This window comes from Trematomus bernacchii, unplaced genomic scaffold, assembly GCF_902827165.1.
Source record: "Trematomus bernacchii unplaced genomic scaffold, fTreBer1.1, whole genome shotgun sequence".
In the NCBI taxonomy this organism is placed as follows: Eukaryota; Metazoa; Chordata; class Actinopteri; order Perciformes; family Nototheniidae; genus Trematomus; species Trematomus bernacchii.
Window position 1 is genome coordinate 2700953 of NW_022987683.1, and position 21967 is coordinate 2722919.

The window sequence follows — 21967 nt, forward strand, 5'->3', positions numbered from 1 at the left end:
TACTGAGATATTGACACATTAGCCAAAGTCGCCTACATTAGCAACACAAAGTTGTATACTCTTTTTTTATACGCCTTTTTATCCATTTAAAACTCAAGATGTACTGTTTGAATAAACAAACAAGTATAACAATTAAACTGATAAACATTTTCATACCTTTTATACCTGAACTGACTAGCGAGGTTGTTAAGCATTGGGTTTTGGTGTGGGACATGTAACTCTTTTAGCACAACACCATGTATGTAGCCAAGTGAATATTTAAAACCACCTATACAAGGTTGTTGTCTTTAAAAGGCCCAGACACACCAAGCCGATTTTGGCCGTCGATGGGCGTCAGGCCGACGATGAGCGTCGACACGCCCTACTCAGATTGGTGTGTCCCGCACCGTCATGTCTTTTCAGCCGTGCTGACACTTTTTCGTCCGAAAACCCACCGATTCAACATGTCGAATCGGTCGGCCAAAGGCTGTCGGCAAAATAAATCACTCTGATTGGCTGTTCAGCTAGCATGAGAAGCTAAACAGAAGTGAGGGACCCAAACAAACAAATCTGAGATTTCATTTAACTCCAGCTCTCGACACCGGTTCGGGAAAGCCCCATGAGCTTCTCGCTGTAGAGTGAAAATGGAACGCACACGCTATTTGTTGTTTGTTTATATCACGCAGTCTGTTCTTCTTCTCTCGGTTATCACGCAGTCTGTCTTCCGGTTGTTGCCTCTTTTGAATGACGAATACACACTACCGCCGCCTGCTGGTAAGGAGAGTTATTGCCACTCACGCATGCGCAGTTCGTATGTGCTACTTGGCCGTCGGCTGAAGTCTTTGCGGTGTGTTCCTGTGCGGCACATGGCCAAGAGACGCAGACGCAGAGACGCGAGGCGACGCGACAGTCGGGGGTCCGTCTGTGTCAGTTCTTTGGTGTCAGCTTGGTGTGTCCGGGCCTTTAGTCAGCTTAAAACATTAAAAAGTCGTCAGGATAAAGTATTTACGAAAGAATGTATGAAGCTAAGGTTAGCCTAATTTGAGAGCCGTACTAACATTTCCCTAGGTCAAATGGTAAATGGATGTTTCCCTGGTTCAATTTTGTTGAAATCACCCACACACCTTTTTCCCCTGCATTTGAAATACCCATCTCTCTTTGTTCTTTTGCTATTTGAACTGCAAGGGAAGCCCTTGCCAATCTCTTAGAATGAGAACCCTGGGAATATAGGGATGACCCCTAATTAACTAGCTCGACCTGATCAAATCTGCCAGCCAGATTTCATTAGAGCCGGCAAAATTGAACAGTTGCCAGCTAGAAAGAGAAGTCTTTTGAAATCTTCCTGAAATCAATGACCCATTGTTTAAAAAAGCAACTAAGAAATCCAGCGGCAAATATGCCAGCGTTATCATTGTAAATTGCACGCTGTAGGTGCTGTGTGAGAAAGGAAAGCTCCACAGGCGTAGCAACAGTAACTGGAGGGGGCTTAGCAAACATTCACATTTAGAGCACCTGACATACCGAGAAAAGGGTCAACGTCCCGCTCAAGGACATCTGCTGCTAAACATACAGTTCATGCAGTCCTGTCACAATGACATGCCAGATCAGAGTCAGATCCACAAAGCCTCTTCACTCGGCACCTCTCTTAATGTGTTCTCAATAATTCAACGCTGAAGCTCTATCACCATCTCTCACCGCATTTTTCTCATGTATGCCATCAATCATCATGCACCTGTAACTTATTTTATATACTTTCCTATGTGTATATGTTATATATGCTGTAGAATATTGTTTTTTTTAGAGAGCATTCTGATTCAACCATGTTTAATATTGTGTATTCCTTGTGATATGTCTTTTGTACTGTAAATATGTGTATATATTTGCTTACTATGTTTATTTTTATTGAATGTTGTTGTCCACCTTTTAAGTATTTTAATGCCTGAACACACTGCTGCTGTTACAAAATAATTTCCCAATTAGGGATGAATAAAGTATCTATCTATTGCTCACTCCTTCCAATCTCTGTTAGTTAGACCGATGCATCAGGCCACTATGGGTTGATATTTTTCCAACCAGAATATAAGAGAGACTTAAATATATGCAACTAAAGGTCAGAATTATGTCAGATTATACTATCCATATTGGCTTTTAAACCCGGTTCAACCTAAGCCTCTCTACCTTCCTCCCTCTACCCCCTCCCTGCGCTGCACCCGTAGGCGAAAGGGAGAATTCCGGCAGGGTGGGGGCTTTCCCCAGGAAGAACGGGAGCTTTGTCCCCGGAGGGACGAGGCCATAGGCTGACAGACAGTCTGGCAACCTCTGACCAGGCAGCCAGCGAGTGAGAGAGTGAGAAAGAGTGATAGGGCATAATCACAGACATGAAACCAGCGCTGGAGTTTCGTCTTAGCTCAGGGTCACGGAGTGTAGGAAACGGGCAGCGAGTTCACAAACCAGGCCGCAACAGACTTTTTACTAGAATAGAAGATTCAGCTCTGAGGTGGCATTTCTTCCTCATGAAATGAATGTGCAGATAATGATTCAGGGCAAAGTGCACCTTCTACACAACAGGGCTGTTAGAATAAACATTCAATCACTTATGTTTGTTTTATTATGACATGAGTATTATTTGACCTGGATTTGACCAATGCCAATATACAAGAGCCCTTAAAGTGATACTGATACATAACTTTATTTTATCGTTTTTTTTCTACATGCTATACGACAGTATATTCCTATCACAGTAATGGAAACATTAAATGCCTTTTTTTTTTTCTAGATCTTGGTACAAAATATGTGAAAAGCAGGTATCATTTCACCTGAAAAGTTTTGATACTACTTCTTTTCGGTTCACGTACAGCTCTAGTTATTTCATCACTCTGCATAGTGTGGTGTTTTGACACACTTAGAATAACTAATTTGATGTAAGACAATCTCCATGTTCTGCTAAGGCTCAATGTTGATCAGGTTTGTCAAGTCATACCACTCCAGGTTGACGATGACGGTGCGGTCTGATATCCTAACTCAATAACACATTTCTTTCTTTAACAGTTGGGTTGTTTCCAAAAAAAATGTGTTTATTACAACTTGGACAATGTTGTACAGGAGTATTCTAAATGACTGCTCCTAAAGTATCTGTTGCCAGGTAAAAGTCTGTAGGGACCTGAAATCGGTCACTTATTAACAATCTAGTGTTCACGAGTTCAAATGTAACTTTCAGCGCCACTTCCATTGAAACTCAGAGGGGGTCATCTCTGGCTTGACCCAGCTATAACAGAGTGAACAGTTAGTACTGCACTGATGAACACAATTCCTTTTGCACTTATTTCATGTAATACAATCAAATTACATTTAAACTGTGCGCTCAAGATCAGACTGGAGACCAAACCACTTGAAAGATCCATGAAGCCTGCTTGCTATCTTCCTACGTTTGTACTTTTCAATCAGAAAAGTTGTGGTAAAAAGGGCCAAGGTATATATATATATATATGTATATATATATATATATATATGTATATATATATATATATATATATATATATTGCTTCAGGGAAAATAAAACATGTTCAATAAGTTGGTTAATACCCTTTTGGATTCCGAAACCGAATTAGTGATTTGTCCAGTAACCTTGAGCACTTGTGTCTTGAGATATATTTAGAGAATGACCAGTAACTAGGTGCAGTTTGGGAACAAATGTAACTTAAAAGTCATGTTTTATGAAAAAAACAATTGAGTTTCAATTTTCCATGAAAAAAAGTTTAATAAATGTATGATGTCAATTACAGTTCTTAGAGAATAAAGACATTTACGTGTATTGGCGAATTGAATTGTGATTGGTTCTTCTCTAATTGGAACTGTCTTGTGATGTGGTGTGGTGAGAAAGAGGCTGAGAGTGAGGTTTCAGACAAGAGAAGCTAACAAACAATGGAGTTCACTCTGGAACCTCTCTACTTCCTGTGCGTTTTGACCTTCCAGTGTCCGCTTTTCTTTTTTTCTACTCCTTCCCTGCAGTTGTTGTTCAGCCTCCTCACTCATCCTGCTCTATCTACACACACACACACACACACACACACATTGTGAAGTTCATGACCAAGCGTGGGTGTACAGTCATTGTGTAGGCATATCTCATTTTGCACCTACAGTACATAGTGTCTCCTGGATGTGAAGGCCACACGGTGCAGATACACAGTATGAGATCATGTATACTTTCTCAGTGTTTCCCCTAGGTTTACTGCTTTGGGGGGGTGCTGCCTGAGCGGGGGTGGCATTGGGATATCTTTTTTATATATATCGGGGTGGCATTGGGATATCTTTTTTTATATCGGGGTGGCATTGGGATTATTGTTATTGATTAATGCATCAGTGTTTCTTAGGGTCAAAAACACTAAACTCACAACTAAAAATGAAAGCGTTTAGTTTATTTAATAAAAGAGCACATGTTCAATGTGACAGTAGATATAGATTAGTTGCAATTTGGTGCTATATATATATGTATATATATATATATATATATATATATATATATATATATATATATATATATATATATATATATATATATATATATATATATATATATATATATATATATATATATATATATATATATATATATATATATATATATATATAAAAAAACACCTTGAATCTCAAGGGGGGGGCGCGGGGCTCCGTTGGCGGGGGCTCAGCGCCTCCAAGACAATAGGGGAAACACTGCTTTCTTATTAAAACTAAGATGTAAGCATATGGATATAACATGGATTCAATATGTATCATTACACTGGCTGGAAATAAAGAAGAAAAACAAAGGTTTGTTTCTTACGAAAAACTGCAATAAAAACATTTCAAAAGGTACAAAAGCACTTAAAGTGACCGTCAAACCACTATCAGGATGTTGTTAGCCTAGCTTAGCATAATTATAGCATAGCTAAATGTATTTTTTTATCATTTCAGGATCTATATTTTCCTAAACTGGATATGTTGTATAACCAACAGCTTTAGGCGTGTGTTGCTAGGCGTGTTGCTAGGCATGTTACCCCCCCCCCCCCACCCCCCGAACAAGGCTAGCTGTTTCCCCCCTGCTTCCAGTCTGTATGCTAAGTTAAGCTAATCACCACCCTGTTACAGCTCTGAACTTTAAGCAGCTCAACGCAGTATAAATCTACTTTGAGTCAAAATTCAAGATATGAACACACAGAAAACTCAGCTTCGAGAAGCTTTGATCTAAAAATACTTGTATCATCATCATCACTAGTTTTAAAAAAAGAAAACTCAGCTAAACACTTTTGGCAATTCTACTGTGCAATAATGATAATCATTTTGATGTGCAATAACATGTCCAAACCTTAATATCTTCATCTTCAGTTTTAGCCATGGATAAGTACTTATTTACCTGCTATGTCACTTTTGCTGTAAATGTCCCCGCTTGGGACTAATAAAGGGATTCTGATTTAATCACCAGATCTATCAAGCTCATGTATCCAACATGAGCTTGTGTTCTCAGCCTTTTCCAAACTAAAGGATAAAGACAGCAGGAAAACGTTGCATTCAGGCAGCTGTGAGGCGCTTTTATCACCCACTGACACTCACTCTGAGCCGGCAGCCACACAGCTGATCCCCCCCGCCCCCGGTGACCCCTTCTCTCCTTGCCGGGGCACCCCAGGCACCCAATTGGAGAGGCCAATCTGCAAACTGCTGCTGAAGATGGATGGATAACTTCATGACGATGCATTTTCTGCTACCCTTGACAAGAGGTTACTGATAATAAAAACACTTTGTGGCGTGGATCAAAAGTGCTCGTAGAGTGATTCAGTAGAGATAGAAGGCAGGCTCTTAATTTATATTAGAGTCCATGTTGTATTATGTTAATGTACTCACTTGCATTCATTTACTGAAATGTCTTATAACTGTGTGCATTTGTTTAATGAAATAAGTCGATAAATAAAAAGTATTAAAGAGAAAACAAATTCACAAGCTTCATGGCAGTAAAGTAAAAAAATATAGCTCCTTCTTTACCAGCTGCACATTAAAGTGGATGCACACATAAATGCTTCAATAATTATAATTAAGCGAATAATAACACGTTTATCACTCTGAAATTGGCTTTTGTACAGAACGCGTACTATTTTTAGTACTTAATTTCTACACTGTGGTATTACTACAGTATAGTAGAGTATTTTGTCAATTTTTACCACTGAGAATACTAAAAAAAGAAAACACGGTACAGCTTTCTGTATAAACATATGCTGTAAAAACATCCCTTCCTTCACGCATGCTGCACATCATGCGTAGCTCAGCTGAGCGGAGTGTGATGAAGCGTTGAGGCAGAGGGAATCACCAATATAACAACATGTTGACATGTGTGTGACATCTTCCGTAATGATTGGTAGATGTCTAGATATCAGCCAAATTGTACAAAATAACCCTGCGTTTAAGTTACTTAGTAACATGACTACTCCCAGGAGCCAATTTCCATGATCAGACATATGTAATCTATGTACTGTAGGGAATATCTAGTCGAAGAAAAAAGACAGCACGACTTCTAACACTCAACCAAGGCTGAAGGGAAGTAGCATTCATGTAGCAGAGAATAAAAGACTGCTGACAAACTGACCGCAAAAGTCTTAACAGGGGTTTTAAAAAAACGTATTAAAAAAAATGCAGTTCAATGCAGATACTAGGATGTCTTGGTGTTACAGCATGATGGAAAAAATGGTTTGCAAGGAATTAGTGATGGATTCTAAACAATGGGAATGTAGCATTTAAGTTATCCTCGGTTAGGTTGTTTTTTCGTAAATCAGAAACTGATGACGCAGCACTGAAATATTTTCAAAAGGCTTTTTTCTTCCAAAAGATATTTCAAAGGGGCTTAACTGCACTAATACGGCTGCCATAACAAAATACAGGTGCATGTTTAGATTTTATCAGGGTTAAAATCCCCCTATTCCCTTTACAAAATACCTCAAATGTCATGATTGCTCATGCTGAACAGGGCGATGGTGGTGTGTGTGCAGTAGTAACAGGAGTGCAGTCCACCACACACAGGCAAACACCACACACCCAGCGACCAGGGCTCACATACACGGAATGTTTTTAGTGTGCTACCTATGTGTGCTACACTGTGAGCACTGGGGGCCGTGAATGAAAACATGCTGGTAGAGGGATGTATCAGATGTTTGTCCACTCGTGAAAAAAAAAGGACATGTTGATCCAAGATCTAACTGTGGCTTCTTCCTGAAAATAGGCCTGTGAGTTCCAGCCCAGCAAGTGCTTAGCTTGGCACTTTCCCCACCGTTCTAACTACAGCCTCTGCAGGGTTTTATGGAGTGTGTCGGATGCCTATAGCTGCTTTTGCATCTATGAAGGCTTTGTGCAGATAACTACATAACAGTGTAGGGATGGCAGGCGGACTGAATGAGCCTTTGAGGGCTGTTACTGATAGCTCATTTGGACTGTAGCTGCAGCAGGAACATATATATATGTTTCAATACAGAAAAATCAGTAGAAAAAGGAAACGAAAAAGCACGATGTAATCAACCATTCGCCGATACGTTTGTCGAATCCTAACTTTTGGACGTGATGTCAACATGGTGTTAACATGTAGTTCCCCTGACAAATCAATATCCATGTTCACACACAGTGCATATTCTATGTACGTAAAAAAGCACCACTTCTAACACTCAACCACTGCTGAAGGGAACTAGCATGTAGCAGGTAATACATTATTAGACTAGCAAACTAACAGCAAAAGTATTTTACATGTTGTTCCACTTCCCTCCTCACTACCACTCAAATCGCAGTTTTTAAGTCAACCCAAAATGTAATCAGTTCGATAAAAAATTAATCTTAGCATGCCATGGTGTATTGGCGATATTAGCCCTTGTTTGTCAATTAAAAGAGTTATTCATAAGCTAGAAAAGCTAACATGGGCTGTGGTTCAAAGTCTGCGTTTTTTAAGCCGGTCATACATTTCCTGTATGGCTTCAGAGTAGTAAAGCCATGGAACCTCAAATAGACAACCACCAGATACTAAAACAGAAACGTCCATAGACTCATTCCCAGAAATGTGGACACAATAGTGAGAGAAAGGGGCTCCTCTACTCTCTGTATTTACTTTCAGAGGAATTCCCGTTATGCCCTTTGGCTTCGACTCAAGCGCCCCACCCTGGGCTTCCTTTAATGATCCCGTTTCATCAGCATCTTCCAAACAGGCCGAAGCGCTTCGCTGGTCATTACCTACAACTTTTAGCTCTTGTTTACAAGCCTTCAGGGGTAATGATTATTCAGTTAATCCATCACAGTAACAGCTGGTCAATAATTAATCTTCTTTTAATATGGTAATATGCTAGTGGACACTACTTTATCTAATGCTTTGGCTATGCTGATATGATGGTAAGAGTGATCATTTATTATCATTTTTATTTATTTGGGGGAATTCCATTCCTCTCAATCCACCTTTTATGCTATCAATATTTTCTACTTTTCCGCTAATGATCACATTTGATTAGATTTAGAAAAAAAGGCATTTGGCAGATTTCTCCCTGTATGACTGCAGAGCTCTGACGCAAAATGCCAGCTCTTGTGAGAAGAACTTGCTCCTGTGTGTTAAACCTGTCAGCAAACCCAACCGCAACTATACCCAATGACCCCTACCCCCCCAACCACCACCACCACCACCACAACAGGATATTTCTCAGTGGCACAACAGAGATATGGGTGTATGGAACATGTAGCGGCAGGCCAGGGACAAAGATTCAGAGAAGAATAAAAACAGTAAGAGGTGGGAGGGCGATAGGATCTCCTGGCGCACAGAGAGCGGGTCTGTGTTTGCGTTGGCCTGCCTCATATACAACACTATTGACATAACTCAACTTTCTTTAGCACTACAGGAGACGCTTTTACACTGGAGAGGCCTTACCGGGAAAAAACCTCACACAAGGGTGGAGATGCCTAAAGGAATGGGAAGAGGAATGGCCGATGGTCAGAAACGGTTATTGTGCAGAAGCCAAAAAGATGGATATGCTGAAATGAGTATGGGAAAAGAAAGCTGGCTGAATAGAGATCCCTTGCTTCAAACAAAGTGTGAATAAAGGGAGTTGACCTTCTATTGCTCCTAACCAAGGTCACATTCTCAAAAACTACAGTACTGAATGTTTTCCTAGTTAAACAAGGTCGGAGCCACCATGACTTCCACCTTTGTATTTTGATATGCGATCAAGATCTGCAGTAACAGAAAGGAGCTATAGAAAAGTTACTAATCTTTTGGACCACAGCGGATAGAGCCACAGAGCTGCCTGGGATTATATGCTGCATCCCAAGAATGATAATAACAGAGGGAGGCTGCAATTAAATTCAGGTGTCTCAGTGTTTGGGTTAGCGTTGGAGCAGAGAAAAGCACTTGTTCTGCTTCACGAGAGGGGACAGAAAGCTTTATCAGCGGTACGTCTCTCTGCAGGGTTAATGACAAGGCTCGATGCGTACGTGTCAGCAGCGAGGGCCCGAAACACTGAGGCAACACCTTTCCCAGAAGCCCCTGGACGGCATCAAAGTCCAAAGTGTTAGTTGTGAGGGCGCCGAGGAAAAACCTCCTCTTGAATTCCTGACCTAGCAAAACATGGCCTTTTGTGCTATCAACAACACATATTTGCATCTCTGCAGCCTTGGCCTACATTTGAGAGTCACATGACTGCAAAAACATGCGTCGTTATACCACTGCTTTGTCATGATGTTGCACTTAAAATGGGCATTTATTACCCCAAGACTGGACTTAATATCATGATACATGAACAAAAGTTAAGAGGTTATTCATGACAATTACTGAGCCTAATGAGATGTTTGAGTTAATCATTCTACTGGAGCCTTACAGTGGAGTTAAACAGGTTGCCTTTGTTCTAGATGTAGCCTTGTAAACACACAAAAAAAGCAGTTAACTGACTTGTATGAAGTACACCATGTTCCATCACTGCCTTGGGCCATGTGGCTGTGCACAAGGTCCAATAAATATGTCTTGTTCTTTATTTTCATCAATCCAACACTGTGAGACTGGGTTTAAATGTTAAAAGATATATTGAAGGACTTACTGTTGTTGGACTTGAGATCTCGATGGATGACGGGGACGATAGCCTCGCTGTGCAGGTACACCATCCCTCTGGCTATCTGCACGGCCCAGTTGACCAAGATGTGGGGCGGGATACGACGCCCTGCCAGAGCTCGGCTCAAAGCCCCCCCAGAGGCGTACTCCATGATGATGCACAGGTTGGGTTCCTGCAGGCAGACGCCTTTCAGGGCGATGATGTTGGGGTGGGTGAGCATGGCAAACAAACGGGCCTCCTGCCTGACATTCTGAGCTGTCACGCTGATATCCTCATCCGGGTCTTGCCGTGCGGCCTTCACAGCAACCAGCAGGCCTCTCCATGTACCACGATACACCTTTCCAAAGCCCCCGACCCCGATGACCTCCTCCAGTTTCAGATCCCGGAAATCCAGCACGTCGGGTTCGAACTGGCTAACCACAGCCGGGGTAAGCTCTCCAACCACGGCAGTGCACGGGAGCTTTGCAAATTCAGTTGGCTTGAAAGAGCCATAGTTAGATGGGAAGATGCCCACCTTGTTGTTGACCTTACCCGCCCACCAGCCATCATCGCCTGATATCTCAGAGTCCAGAGACAGGACTTCCACCAGGTCACCTTTACGCAAGGTGAGCTCATCTTTACAGGACGCCTCATAGTCGAATAAGGCCGTCCACACAGGGTTGGGGAAATTCCCTTTTTGTGATTGATCCAAATTTTTCCAGTTGGACAGTGGACCACGACTCAATATGTTCTTCAGTGGCTCCATGGAGCCTCAAGCAGATGTTTTGACTGGATCTGATTTTGCACCCCAAGGGTTTGAAAATAAAGTACAAAGGAGTACTTTATTGCGCCTCGCTCCCTTTCCTGTCTTTTTTGTTGGTTCATGAGGGACCAGTGAAATGTGTTCAAAAGCTCGACCAACAAGTGGGCTGCAGGAGAGGATTCACAGATAACTGAATAGTAAGTGTCTTTCATTCGTCTTGACATTACATGTTAAGCTCTCCACTCGAAAAATACAGAATCAGTTGAGAGGTTGCTTTTGTTTGAAGTGTCTTAAAGCTCAGAAAGGCAGTACTGTCTGAACTGATTCTCTGTGTTCAAGTGATGTGTGGTTTCCCAACATGTTTTGAGCACATAATCATTTCAGTGGGCCTGTATTTAAGAGGCTCTTGAATCACCTCATTATGGGTTATGAGCTCTTCTCTTCCCTCATTCAAAATTGCCACCTGTTGAGAACTGATTTTAAGTGGAGTGTAGGGACAAAAATAAAGCTATTGAAAGCTTGTTGTAAAATACCAAATTATTATGGTTCTCGCTACATGTAGCTGTCCATTTTGAGTTTTTATGTATTTTTAGCCATTAAGTGCAGTGGCCACCACAAGCAGGAAGCGCTGCGAGGCGGAGAAGAATAGCAGGAAAGGAGCATACAGTCCAGCCAACCAGTGTTTTACGACGAGTTTCAGATCCCACCAGTACGCATTAGTAAACCTAAATCTCTAATAACCGCGTGTGACCGCAACTGTGTGGTGCAGGAAATCCTGCATTCCGTTCAGCTTGACTATCCATACTTACGGTGTCATCAGAAGCATGAACTGGACTTTATCAAAATATTAAAGAAACTTTGTATAGAACCGCCGACTTCGTAACAGGAAGGGCTATCCAAACCTTTATTTCCCAGAGAAACACGCAGTAAAAACAAATCCCGTTAGTTCCTAAGTGAAGTTGAGCGCGTGGCCTGGTCCAGTTCGCGGGTCTTGTTGGTACAGTCCAAAGAGAGCGTTCAGGGCAATAACTCCATCATAACTTATTATCATATTCCTCTTCCTCGGTCAGTGTTCCCTCGTCAGGACCTCGAACCACTTCTACGTCTGTGCTTAAAGTCACAGAGGGTGGGGTTTCAAAACTTTTCTCTCAACAGGAAAGGAGTCAGATGACAGGCCACGGTCAAGCTACACGTAATACATGACTTCACTTCCGCTTAGTGTCAAAATAAAAGTCGCTTAGACAGTCACAGTTGAGACCTTTATATATATAATACAGTCTATGGTTGAGACTAATGGCCAATGGTGGAAGAAGTAGGCCTACTCAGATTTTAAACATAAGTAAAATTAGCAATACTGAATTTTAAAAATACTCTGTTACAAGTAAAAGTCCAAGTCAAAATCTTAATTAAATACAAATATAAAAAACACCCAAGTACCAAAAGTAAAAGTACTTGTGTGTCTTATGTTTAAATTAATGGATTATGATTATCAATACATTATGTTTTCATCACAGCTGCTAAAGGTAGAGCTTTATATACTTTTTATGTTTACTGTTGCTGGATATCTTCACCTATTACTATATGTCAATGTTGATGTATTAGTTGATTTATATTTTCTAATCATAAACTATAGGAAATAAAGCTGTCAGATAAATGTAGTGGAGTAAAAAGTACAATATTGGCTTATAACATGTGTGTAGTATAAAGTAGCAAAATGTTGAAATAGTCAATGAAAGTACAAGTCTCTCAAAATTGTACTTAAGTGCACTACTTGAGTAGATGTACTTCATTTCATTTCATCACTGCTAACGGCTGGGGGAATTTTTAAAAGCTGTGTGCAGGAGTTTTCCTAAAGAGGAACAAAATACCAGCAAAGTCAGCAAAAAAAGAAAATGGTAATTCAATGCAAAAACTCAATAGAACGTTTGGTAAAAAGGAAATCGGCTACTGAAATATGATACAATTCCTGTATCTCAATCAGCCTAAATAATTGTGGGCAACAATCTCAAACTCAGATGAGATACAACATCATAAGTATATGTATCTAGATATTATTATGTGGCCCAAGGACAATATATAAATGAAAACAATAACTACATGTGTAATCAGCCTAAGAATCACTGATTTACAATGCATTCTCTGTGTAGATGTGTTGGTCATTTTTTATTGATGCTTTCGACACTCAAATAAAAATAATAAAATGAGCCTCCATTCTGGTCATTAGAACACCTATCATAGTGCACAGATGAGCAGTATAATGATTTTCATTATGTGGTTATCATTTTATAATGTAATTCCTATTTGTGAGGTAAAACCACACATTTCATTTAATTCACTATGAATGTTTTCTTGACAACATGTGACAGTTTAGCCTTTTATTTTGAAATTCAAACTTCACGTCCTATTCGGTTATTATGCCCTACTTAACACTGGTGATTACAGATTTTTAAGAACCTAAAGATTAAGATTCTCAAATAAAAATGTGCCAAAAGCTAACACACAGTCATTAATTAAGTATAATATAAATATAGTTGTCAGCAAATAATTAACATTTTTCAGCAAATAATGTACCCAAAATGTACTAAAATACAACCAATTCTGAAAAATAGAATACATTAAGACATTATTTATACTTGTCTTTAGCAGGTCAATGTACAACATTTTTATGCATATAACCTCTTTTTCAATGTATGGTTAGTTAAAGTACATGCCATTTCCTGTATTGGTATTAACACCCTCTTGAATCAGTTGAGCTATTATGCTTAAATTATATTTAGTCCAAGAACTCAAGGACAGTTAGTCATTATAAATTGTCCCCATAGCCAAAGAAAAGAGAATAAAGTGCTGCTGTTATGTTTCTATGAGGAGACATTTTCTTTTGTCTGGTGTTACTTTGAACAAAAAAGGAGTTCCACATTTAAAATCCTTCGGCGTGCAGCTGGTTTAATGTTCTTCATGCAGTTTGATGGGCTACTTATCCGACTGAGGTGGAAGAGCTGTTATTGAAATTTCACTGAAGTGGAGTCGGATTTACTGCTGTACAGATCTCCTCAGGATAAAGTCAAATGAAGCTCATTTCAAAGTTTTAAACCCTGGGAGAACAGTCTCACTTTGATTATAACCTTTCTATTTTGAAATACTAAAGAGTTCAACTTTTGCTGACCTGGGATGCAATTTTGAAATGTCACTTAAAGGCTACACATTTGTCCTCCTCTGTTATGACTCATTATATCCAATAATACGGCCCATGGAAGCCCATTTCCACAAGGAATAAAGAAACACAACTACATTATAAGATGCTATGTTATTTAGTTATTTACAACATGCATAATGTTAATGTTCATTTCTCTCTTTTTGGGTGGAAATGGGCTTTATTACAGCCTAAACATTCTTAACCAGATTTTTTTTTAAACACTAACAAATGAACACTATCAACAGAATGGGAAAAAGTAGCAGTATGTATTGTGTTGCAGAGAGTCAACATGAGGGGACCAGGAAGTAAAGCTCATAGTTTGTTAATGGATTAAATCCAAAATCCAATTATTGCCCTATGTTGTTAGTTAGATGTTGGCTTTTTTATGTTTTAAGTGATATATGTACTTTTAGATCTTATGGACCCAGTAGGAGAAATGTTGCCCTTGTGCATGTGACCAGGTATTGCACATTGCACCTAAAGTAAACAGAAACATGCTTTAAACAACTAGGTCAACAGGCTATGCTGGTGTTTATATGTATTTCCACAGCTATCTCAGGATTTCTACTGCAGATGCAAATCTTAAAAACATTATTTATTTTTAAGGCTAAGTAAAACAAAAAAAATCAGTTAGCTACTGAGGTATTTAACAAGCATTCTCCAACAGGAGGGAGTGGTACAGTTGTTGGGGACTAGGTGTTCCCGCACCAACACTCCCAGGCATGTGGTCAGTGTGATTCCATGGCAAGAGACGCTCTGTCGTTTATTCATGCTCTTTCCTGTGTGTTCCTTTTTTGATTTGAACGTGCTTGGAGTTTTCCCATGTGTACAATAGGAAATGTGCCGTAAAAATAATGTTTGCCATGGCTTACTACCTGTGTTTTTGGAATGTATGATACTGTGTGTCCAGTGGTGGAGAGTAAAACAGTACATTTACTCAAGTACTGTACTTAAATACAATTTTGAGGTACTTATGTGAGTATTCTCAGTTTATGCTACTTTGTACTTTTACTCCACACTAAATTTTAAAAGACAATATTGTACTTTTTACATTTATTTGACAGCTTTATTAGCTTAGGTTTAGATTAGCATATACAAAATCTAAACACATAAACATAATAGTAACCCAGTAACTGAATATATATACGATTCTGAAATGGGCCATTATGCATAAGGGGTACCTTTTACTCGTGGTACTTTTGACACCTATACTTTTGTATCTTTACCTAATTAATATTTGGAATGCAGGACCTTAACTTGTACTTGAAGTATAGCTACTTTTGCTTAAGTAACTAATCTGAGTAGCCTACTTCTTCCACCCCTGTATGTCAGAATATCCCACAAAACACATTGAAGCAGGGACATGCTGCTTTATATAAAAATTGCCTACAGCACAAATTATATTAGTGAGTTAGTTCCCAGAGTGCATTCTGATTAAGACCACAGCTTGGCTTAGCCACGGGATGCATTTTATGTTTTGTAGCCACACAATTGAAGACTTTTATTCTTGGAAAAGGTCAGGGAATCAACATTTTGCCACATTTTCCCAGGTTTCCAAAGCTAGGAGTGGCTGGGAATCAGAGGGCCATTGGCCCCCCCGGCAGCCGTGTGGAAACAGTGTGCTTCCTTCTGTTCGCCCCTTTGATGCCCCCCCCCCCACTTACCCTCCCTCCTTCCTTGCCCCATGGCTGCCGTTTGTTTGGACACCAACCTCCTAAAGTCAACCACCTACACCCTGCTCCCTCCCACACACACACACACACACAGCTAACCCCACCCTCCTCGCAGTCCGCTGAGTCAACGCTTGTGCAGGAAGGATGCAGTTGTTTTTGCGGCCCCGGCTCAGGGTTGCTTGGTCTAGAGAGGGGGGGGGGGGGGGGGGGTAGATGAGACGGGTGCATTTACACAACAGAATGGACTGTTTGGAAAAATAAAGAAGGCAGCAGGAAGAGGAAAGGGGCGGGACACACTGTGGGCCAAGTGTGCCGGCCACTTTAAAGTGTGTCCATGACGGTGACAATCGCCTCTCTGTGAACAACGTTCCACAAACCTGTACCGTCTTGTACTTATCTGATTTAAATACCAGAGGAGGCTGCTGTGTGGAGGATAAAACGCAGCGCTGGTCTTTCAGGTTCAGGCACTGCGAGTAAATAAACATGATATGAATCCATGGGAAACTTTCAAAATAAAGAACTCAAAAAGTGCAACGGCGTCAGGACTACAAAGGATGAGATCCATGCCTATGAAATTGAAAAATTACCACTTTGAAATATTTAGCTTTAAGATGCCACGGGAGTCATGTTTTGCCCAGTGAATAAAGAACTGTCTAAAGATGAATGCCGTCTCAGATTTGCTTGATGTGGAAGGCTTTTCATCTCCGATATGGAAAACACAACAAACCCCAAACAAGCGTGGCTTATTTTTCTTAAATTGAAATATGAACTTTATTTTTTACCCATACAAAATAAAAAGAATGTTAAAAGTTTACAATACAGTGTCAACTTCAAATGTCTATTCGGAAACATTTCATACTGAGACTGACACATAACTGGGAGCCCCATCTTTGTGTTTTTCAATGGATACATTTAAAACAATCTAAAAAGAGGTGGGGGGAACAAAATGTTGAAAATAATTCCAAAAATAGGAGGGGTGGCCAGAATAGAAATGAGAGTGGACAAAGGAGACAAACAACTTTAAAAACAAAGTTATGGTCCAAGAGTCACAATATACTTCTGATGGGCGATCCGGGGGAATTAAATGGTGCTATAAAATAATATATTATAGCACTAAGCTAGGACAGCGTGGAAAAAGAAAATGACCCTGCTGATATGGTTGGCTGTTTGTAGTTTACTTGATAAAACCTGAATTAAAAATAGAAACTGATTGAAAAAGGCTGTGGTTAGCTAACCTATCGTAAAAATACACCTGCTTCCTTGTTTACGTTGCAGCCCGACAATCGGACTGACTAGTGAGTTGTGATAAAGCCTGGAAGTAGGGCTCACATTAACAGCAGTCACTCATAGCCAATTGATAACGTGGTAATATAACACTTTCTGGGTGAGACAATGACCTCCGTTCCCTTTGTCCAGTGTGCATCACCTTCCTAACACTTTGGAAACTGCTGCCCCTGAACTTGTCTCTTAAGGCCTTGACTGCTGCTGATAGGTTTTTCTTGGGGGCTGATCTTGAGTGACTTGTCCACATCATAATGTCTACTACTGGGAATTGAGGAAAAAGAAAAAAAGTGCCAAATGAAAAAGCTACAAAGCAACACAAACCACACCTATCCTGTCCGTGGGGGCTCATGGCAAAAACAGTGACGACTGCCATTTCTTTCAGTCAACGTTAAAAAACAACCTCGTCGGATTCTCTTCTACAATCAAATAAAACCGCATTAAAAAAAAGGAAAAAAACGAAATTAAAACACATAATATACAGCCAGTTTTCCGTCTCCTGCGACTTTGTCTTTTTTACAGCCGAGGGATTTGCTGTCAGCGACGAAGAGTCTTTCCCTCCTCAGTTGGAGCAGCCGCGAGGACAACTTAAGAAATCTGAAAATAACATAGAAAGAGTGTGTGTGTGTGTGTGTGTGTGAGTGGTGGTGGAGGAGAAGGAGGAGGAGGAGGAGGGGAGCTAAGAGTCATAGTCTTCGTCGTCGTCATCCTCCTCGTTTTTGTGCGGCTCCGGGGCGGGGGGAGGTGGTGCGACGCTGATCATGGAGGGGTGGGGGGCGAAGGCCACGGCGCCCTCCGACTGTGTGGGAGCCATGCTGCCCGGCAGGGGCGTGTCCTGGGGGGGTGCTGTTGGGCTGCGGGGGGAGACGAGTAAAACAGATGTCAATCAAATACAATTTAGACTAAAGACTAGTTATATACAGAATGTAATTCATATTTAATACATGGTACATATTTAATGCTGCTACTAATATTTTACTGGGGATGTGTGTGTTTTATTTTTTAATTTTATTAGCCTGTGTTTGCGTCTTTTTTAATATATATCTACACTAATAATTGTTATCTTTTTATCTGCACTGTATCTCTGCTGTTGTAAATGTACCTGCTGTGGGACGGATGATGGATTTGTGATTCTGATACTCCAATGAGTCAGTAAACAAAAATAAATCAACATATTTTATTCCAACAAGTATGATAAATGTGGGCAATAGATTTAAATGTCACTACCAATAAAGAGACAAAAATATTATTTCCATGGACCTTTTTTTCTACATTGCAATTGTCCCGGTGATGAGAAGCTTATCCATTTCCATAGTGTCTAACCACATCTTACACTTTTTTTTTTGCACACTTTATATGGAAACGTATGCAATGCAAATATAAAATATACAAAAAAACCTGCTTAAAATACAAAAGTAATGTGGAATTAGCCCACAGCAAGAGCTGTTTCTAGAGGAAAAACAGCGCCACCTCCCTGTCCACCGGATATCTGAACATCATTTTTTTATAATTTACAATAGGAGCATTGGACTTACAGTGGACATAATGAAACCAAACAGCTCATTCATCTGTTGTTAAAGTGAGACTTTTTCAATGTTGAAAGAAGAAAAAACACATCTTTTGTATTAAAATGATAAGTAAAGATATGATACATACCATTGCTCAATTAAACAAACTTTTTCAGATGTAGGCCGTTTCTCAATGTCGAGTACACATGCTGCAGAGCCACTATTTCAAGTATACTACGTCAGAGTGGCGCAAAATGCTGGGCATTTAACATGCATTTAAACAGTCCTTCGGCGCCACTCGATGACGTAGTATACTTGAAATAGTGGCTCTGCAGCATGTGTACTCGACATTGAGAAACGGCCACAGTGTGGCTAATCTTAGCAAAATTCTGACTGATATTGTTCTGTTACCTACGTTTCTGACTGCTTTGATAACCTTAATTGTTGTGCTACAGTTACTGTGATTGTATTGATTTATATGTGATGGGTCCATACCTGTGGAACCTGGATGCAGCCTGCAGGTTTGTGCTTGACTGAGAGCCGTCCTCCTCGTCCCCGTCCGTCTCGCTTTCTTCTGAGTCATCCTGTTTTATCACAAAAAACACACCAGTGAGACTTCTTACCTCACACACACATCATTGCAACTGTACGAAATATCCTTTATAGGCTTGGAAATAAAGTATTTTTCTGTGCTCATAATGTCCAATTGCATGTTCCGGATGATACAACTTGTGGATAGCTTTTGTTCTCTGCATGCAAATAAATCCCCACCTCCTGCTCTGACTCTGTGCCAGACAACTTCTTGTCCTTTCCTTTGGAGCCAGCCCCCCCATTCTTGCGGCCAGACCCGGGTTTTCTACCCCTTTGGGAGAAGACAAAAAAGAACATGTGGATTATTCGAAAAAAACAAAACAATTCTGATGCAGGGAATGATCTTTCCAACACAGCTAGAAAACATTACTTTCAGTTATTTATATTCAAAACATGCTCCACATGCCCACAGCTGAGACGATGTTTAAAATAAGATCAGTTTACAACTAATTTTAATTTAATCACAATCGAATCAGCAACACTCTTTGAGGTTTTCACTTAATTTATGTGCGATTCTCTGCCAAGCCTTCCGCTTCTATTTAGCAGTTCCAGTGTTTGATTTGACAATCAATAATGCTTTCTTCCTTCTACAATCCTCAATAATTAGTTTTCTTCTCTTGTTGTTTTAATCTACTTTACTTTTTTGTCTAAATCACAAACGGAATGGAGATAAGGGGAAATTGTTAAGATAACAGACATTTGGCCTTAGTCAATTTAAAAGCAGCAGCTGGAGCTCGAAAGGCAAAAGGTAACTTTGTTTCCATATAAGGAGTTAAAATGTGTGTGCATGACTTATCAGAAATTAATGAGTGAAAAATCCTGTGGTATACCAGATTAATGAATCAACTTTATCTGCACGACAGACAAAGCTATTATTGTTCTATTCCTTTTAGTTATCATGCCATACAAGCATGTCAGTGTGTGTATGCGTGCGTGAGAAAGAGACACATACCTGCGTGGGACTTTTTCTCCACCCCCCTCGGTGTGGTTCTCCTCCCCCTCGCCCTGCATGTCTGGCACAGTTGCCACCAGGTCTTTCAAGAAATCAAACTGTTGCTCCAGCTCGATACACTGCTTTCTGTGGAAACACAATGTCCAAGTCAGCACACTGCTTTCTCCACAGACTCGCATGCATTCTGCTTTGAGTAAAGAGTCGTACCATCAAATTACATCTGTGGTATGTCAGTCAGAATGAACTGAGCAGAGGACGACTCCCAAACAAGTCCAACTCCAACACAGTGCAATCTAGACCAGGTTATTTATCAAGACACACAAACACAGAAACTTACAGATGCGATGTTGTCATCGTCTTTGCATTCCTAGACTGGGTGACTTGACAGGCCTTTGTAAGCAATGATTCCAAAAAAAGCTCCAGGGCTCTCGCTGACATCTTAGATAAGGAAATGTATATGCAACAGGTTTGCTGACTTTATCAATAACTAACTAAATAGTTTAATCATTTTCTGTTTGACTTGTTAACAAAGTTAATGTTTAAACTTCCAGTCAGATCATTAGTTTAATGACCTAAATGCCATGTAGACAACTTAATAAAATCAAACATACTTTTGTGGATTCAAAACAAATACTGATGATTGATACTTGGAACATGCACAGTGAAGCTTTTTGTCAGGAAGGATACAGATAATAACAGGTACTGCTGCAGCCACTTTGCCTATTTCTTCATCCGTCTGCATAATCTTCTTTATCCTTGCCTGTAAGGACAAAAAAGTCAATGCATTGACACACATTTGGAAATAATGAAAAATAAACTTTTAAAGAATGTTTAAATGTATGAACAATGCTTGTTAACTAGGGTAACTTATTACTCATACACATTAACGGTACAACACATTTTTGGATAGTCGGTTCCCTGATACGAGGACTTTCATTGCATGCATGTTTAGCCCTTTTCATCACTGTCCTGTATTATAATGTGTGTGCTATCAAAACACTCACAAACAACGGATTTGCCAAGATGTATAACGTTAAGTCTCACTTAGCTTGGCATGCTAAAAACAACGCTAACTGCTGGACTCGCTAGCTAACTTGCGTTGCACGCCTAAACTGTACCATAGCAAACACTGGGACGCAAAGTAAATGGGACAACCAATTATAAAAGCAATTCCGTTTTAATAATGGCACTAATACAACTTACATTTGAGTTGTAAAGGTTTGCGCTTGTTAGCTTGTTAGCTATTTAGGCAAGCAGACAGGCCAAACCCCGGTCAAGCTTGCTAGACAAGTTAGCTTTCCATCACACAGTATGCTAACGCTGCCTACTCTCAACACCGGTTCAGCGAAGTTTAAACTCACCGGAGGGAATCTGGCGTTGTATTTCTTCTTTTTGCTTGGCATAATTAAATAACCCGGGTGGCTTCCCTAAATTAAAATGGAATACACTGTGAAATATTATTCTATATTGTATAAATCAGCCCCACCGCGCACACACTTGATAGCGATAGCTACCCTGCTAACTCGTTAGCACGTCGTCACTCGTTCCCCGTTGGCTGGTTGCTGGGCTTGGTTCCGCATGGTCCCAGTGCCGTCATTTTTGATCAACTTTGTACAGGATTAAAATGTAAACATGATTGTAACAGTAGTTGGAAAAGGGTAACAGACCATGGTCAGTATACACCACAGAGTTGTTGGCATTGGTGTTGTCATTGAAATGGATAGAGGAGAAAGAAATACATAATAGTGTAATTGCATCTGACAGCTTTTCAGCATTATCGAGTATACGATCAGGCAGATCTTCATTTAGAATGGACATAATAAATGAAATATTTCTAATTTTATATAAAATGCAAATCAAAGGCATAGCAACTCGTTTCATCTGGGTTCCTGCTCATGTTGGTGTGGAGGGTAATGAACAGGTGGATATTCTGGCCAAACAAACACTCAGAATTATGAAC

General features: G+C 40.1%; 2 protein-coding genes across 2 annotated transcripts in view; both read right to left on the reverse strand.

Annotated features, from left to right (window-relative positions):
- Positions 1–11910, reverse strand: part of LOC117487764 (mitogen-activated protein kinase kinase kinase 11) — a 37341-nt gene extending 25431 nt beyond the window's left edge. The window contains exon 1 of the mRNA XM_034136420.1: positions 10056–11910. Within this exon, the coding sequence (XP_033992311.1) occupies positions 10056–10812 (757 nt within the window). The 5' untranslated portion in view covers positions 10813–11910. The remainder of the gene's footprint in view (positions 1–10055) is intronic.
- A 4506-nt stretch (positions 11911–16416) lies between these two features.
- drap1 (DR1-associated protein 1 (negative cofactor 2 alpha)) lies at positions 16417–21565 on the reverse strand. The gene is made up of 7 exons (XM_034136412.1): positions 21369–21565; positions 20695–20767; positions 20345–20438; positions 20008–20133; positions 19236–19326; positions 18960–19048; positions 16417–17810 (listed from the first exon to the last, which is right to left on the reverse strand). Exons 1-7 carry the CDS (start codon positions 21408–21410, stop codon positions 17636–17638), a joined length of 690 nt encoding a protein of 229 aa, XP_033992303.1. The 5' UTR covers positions 21411–21565; the 3' UTR covers positions 16417–17635.
- Positions 21566–21967: the final 402 nt, after the last annotated feature.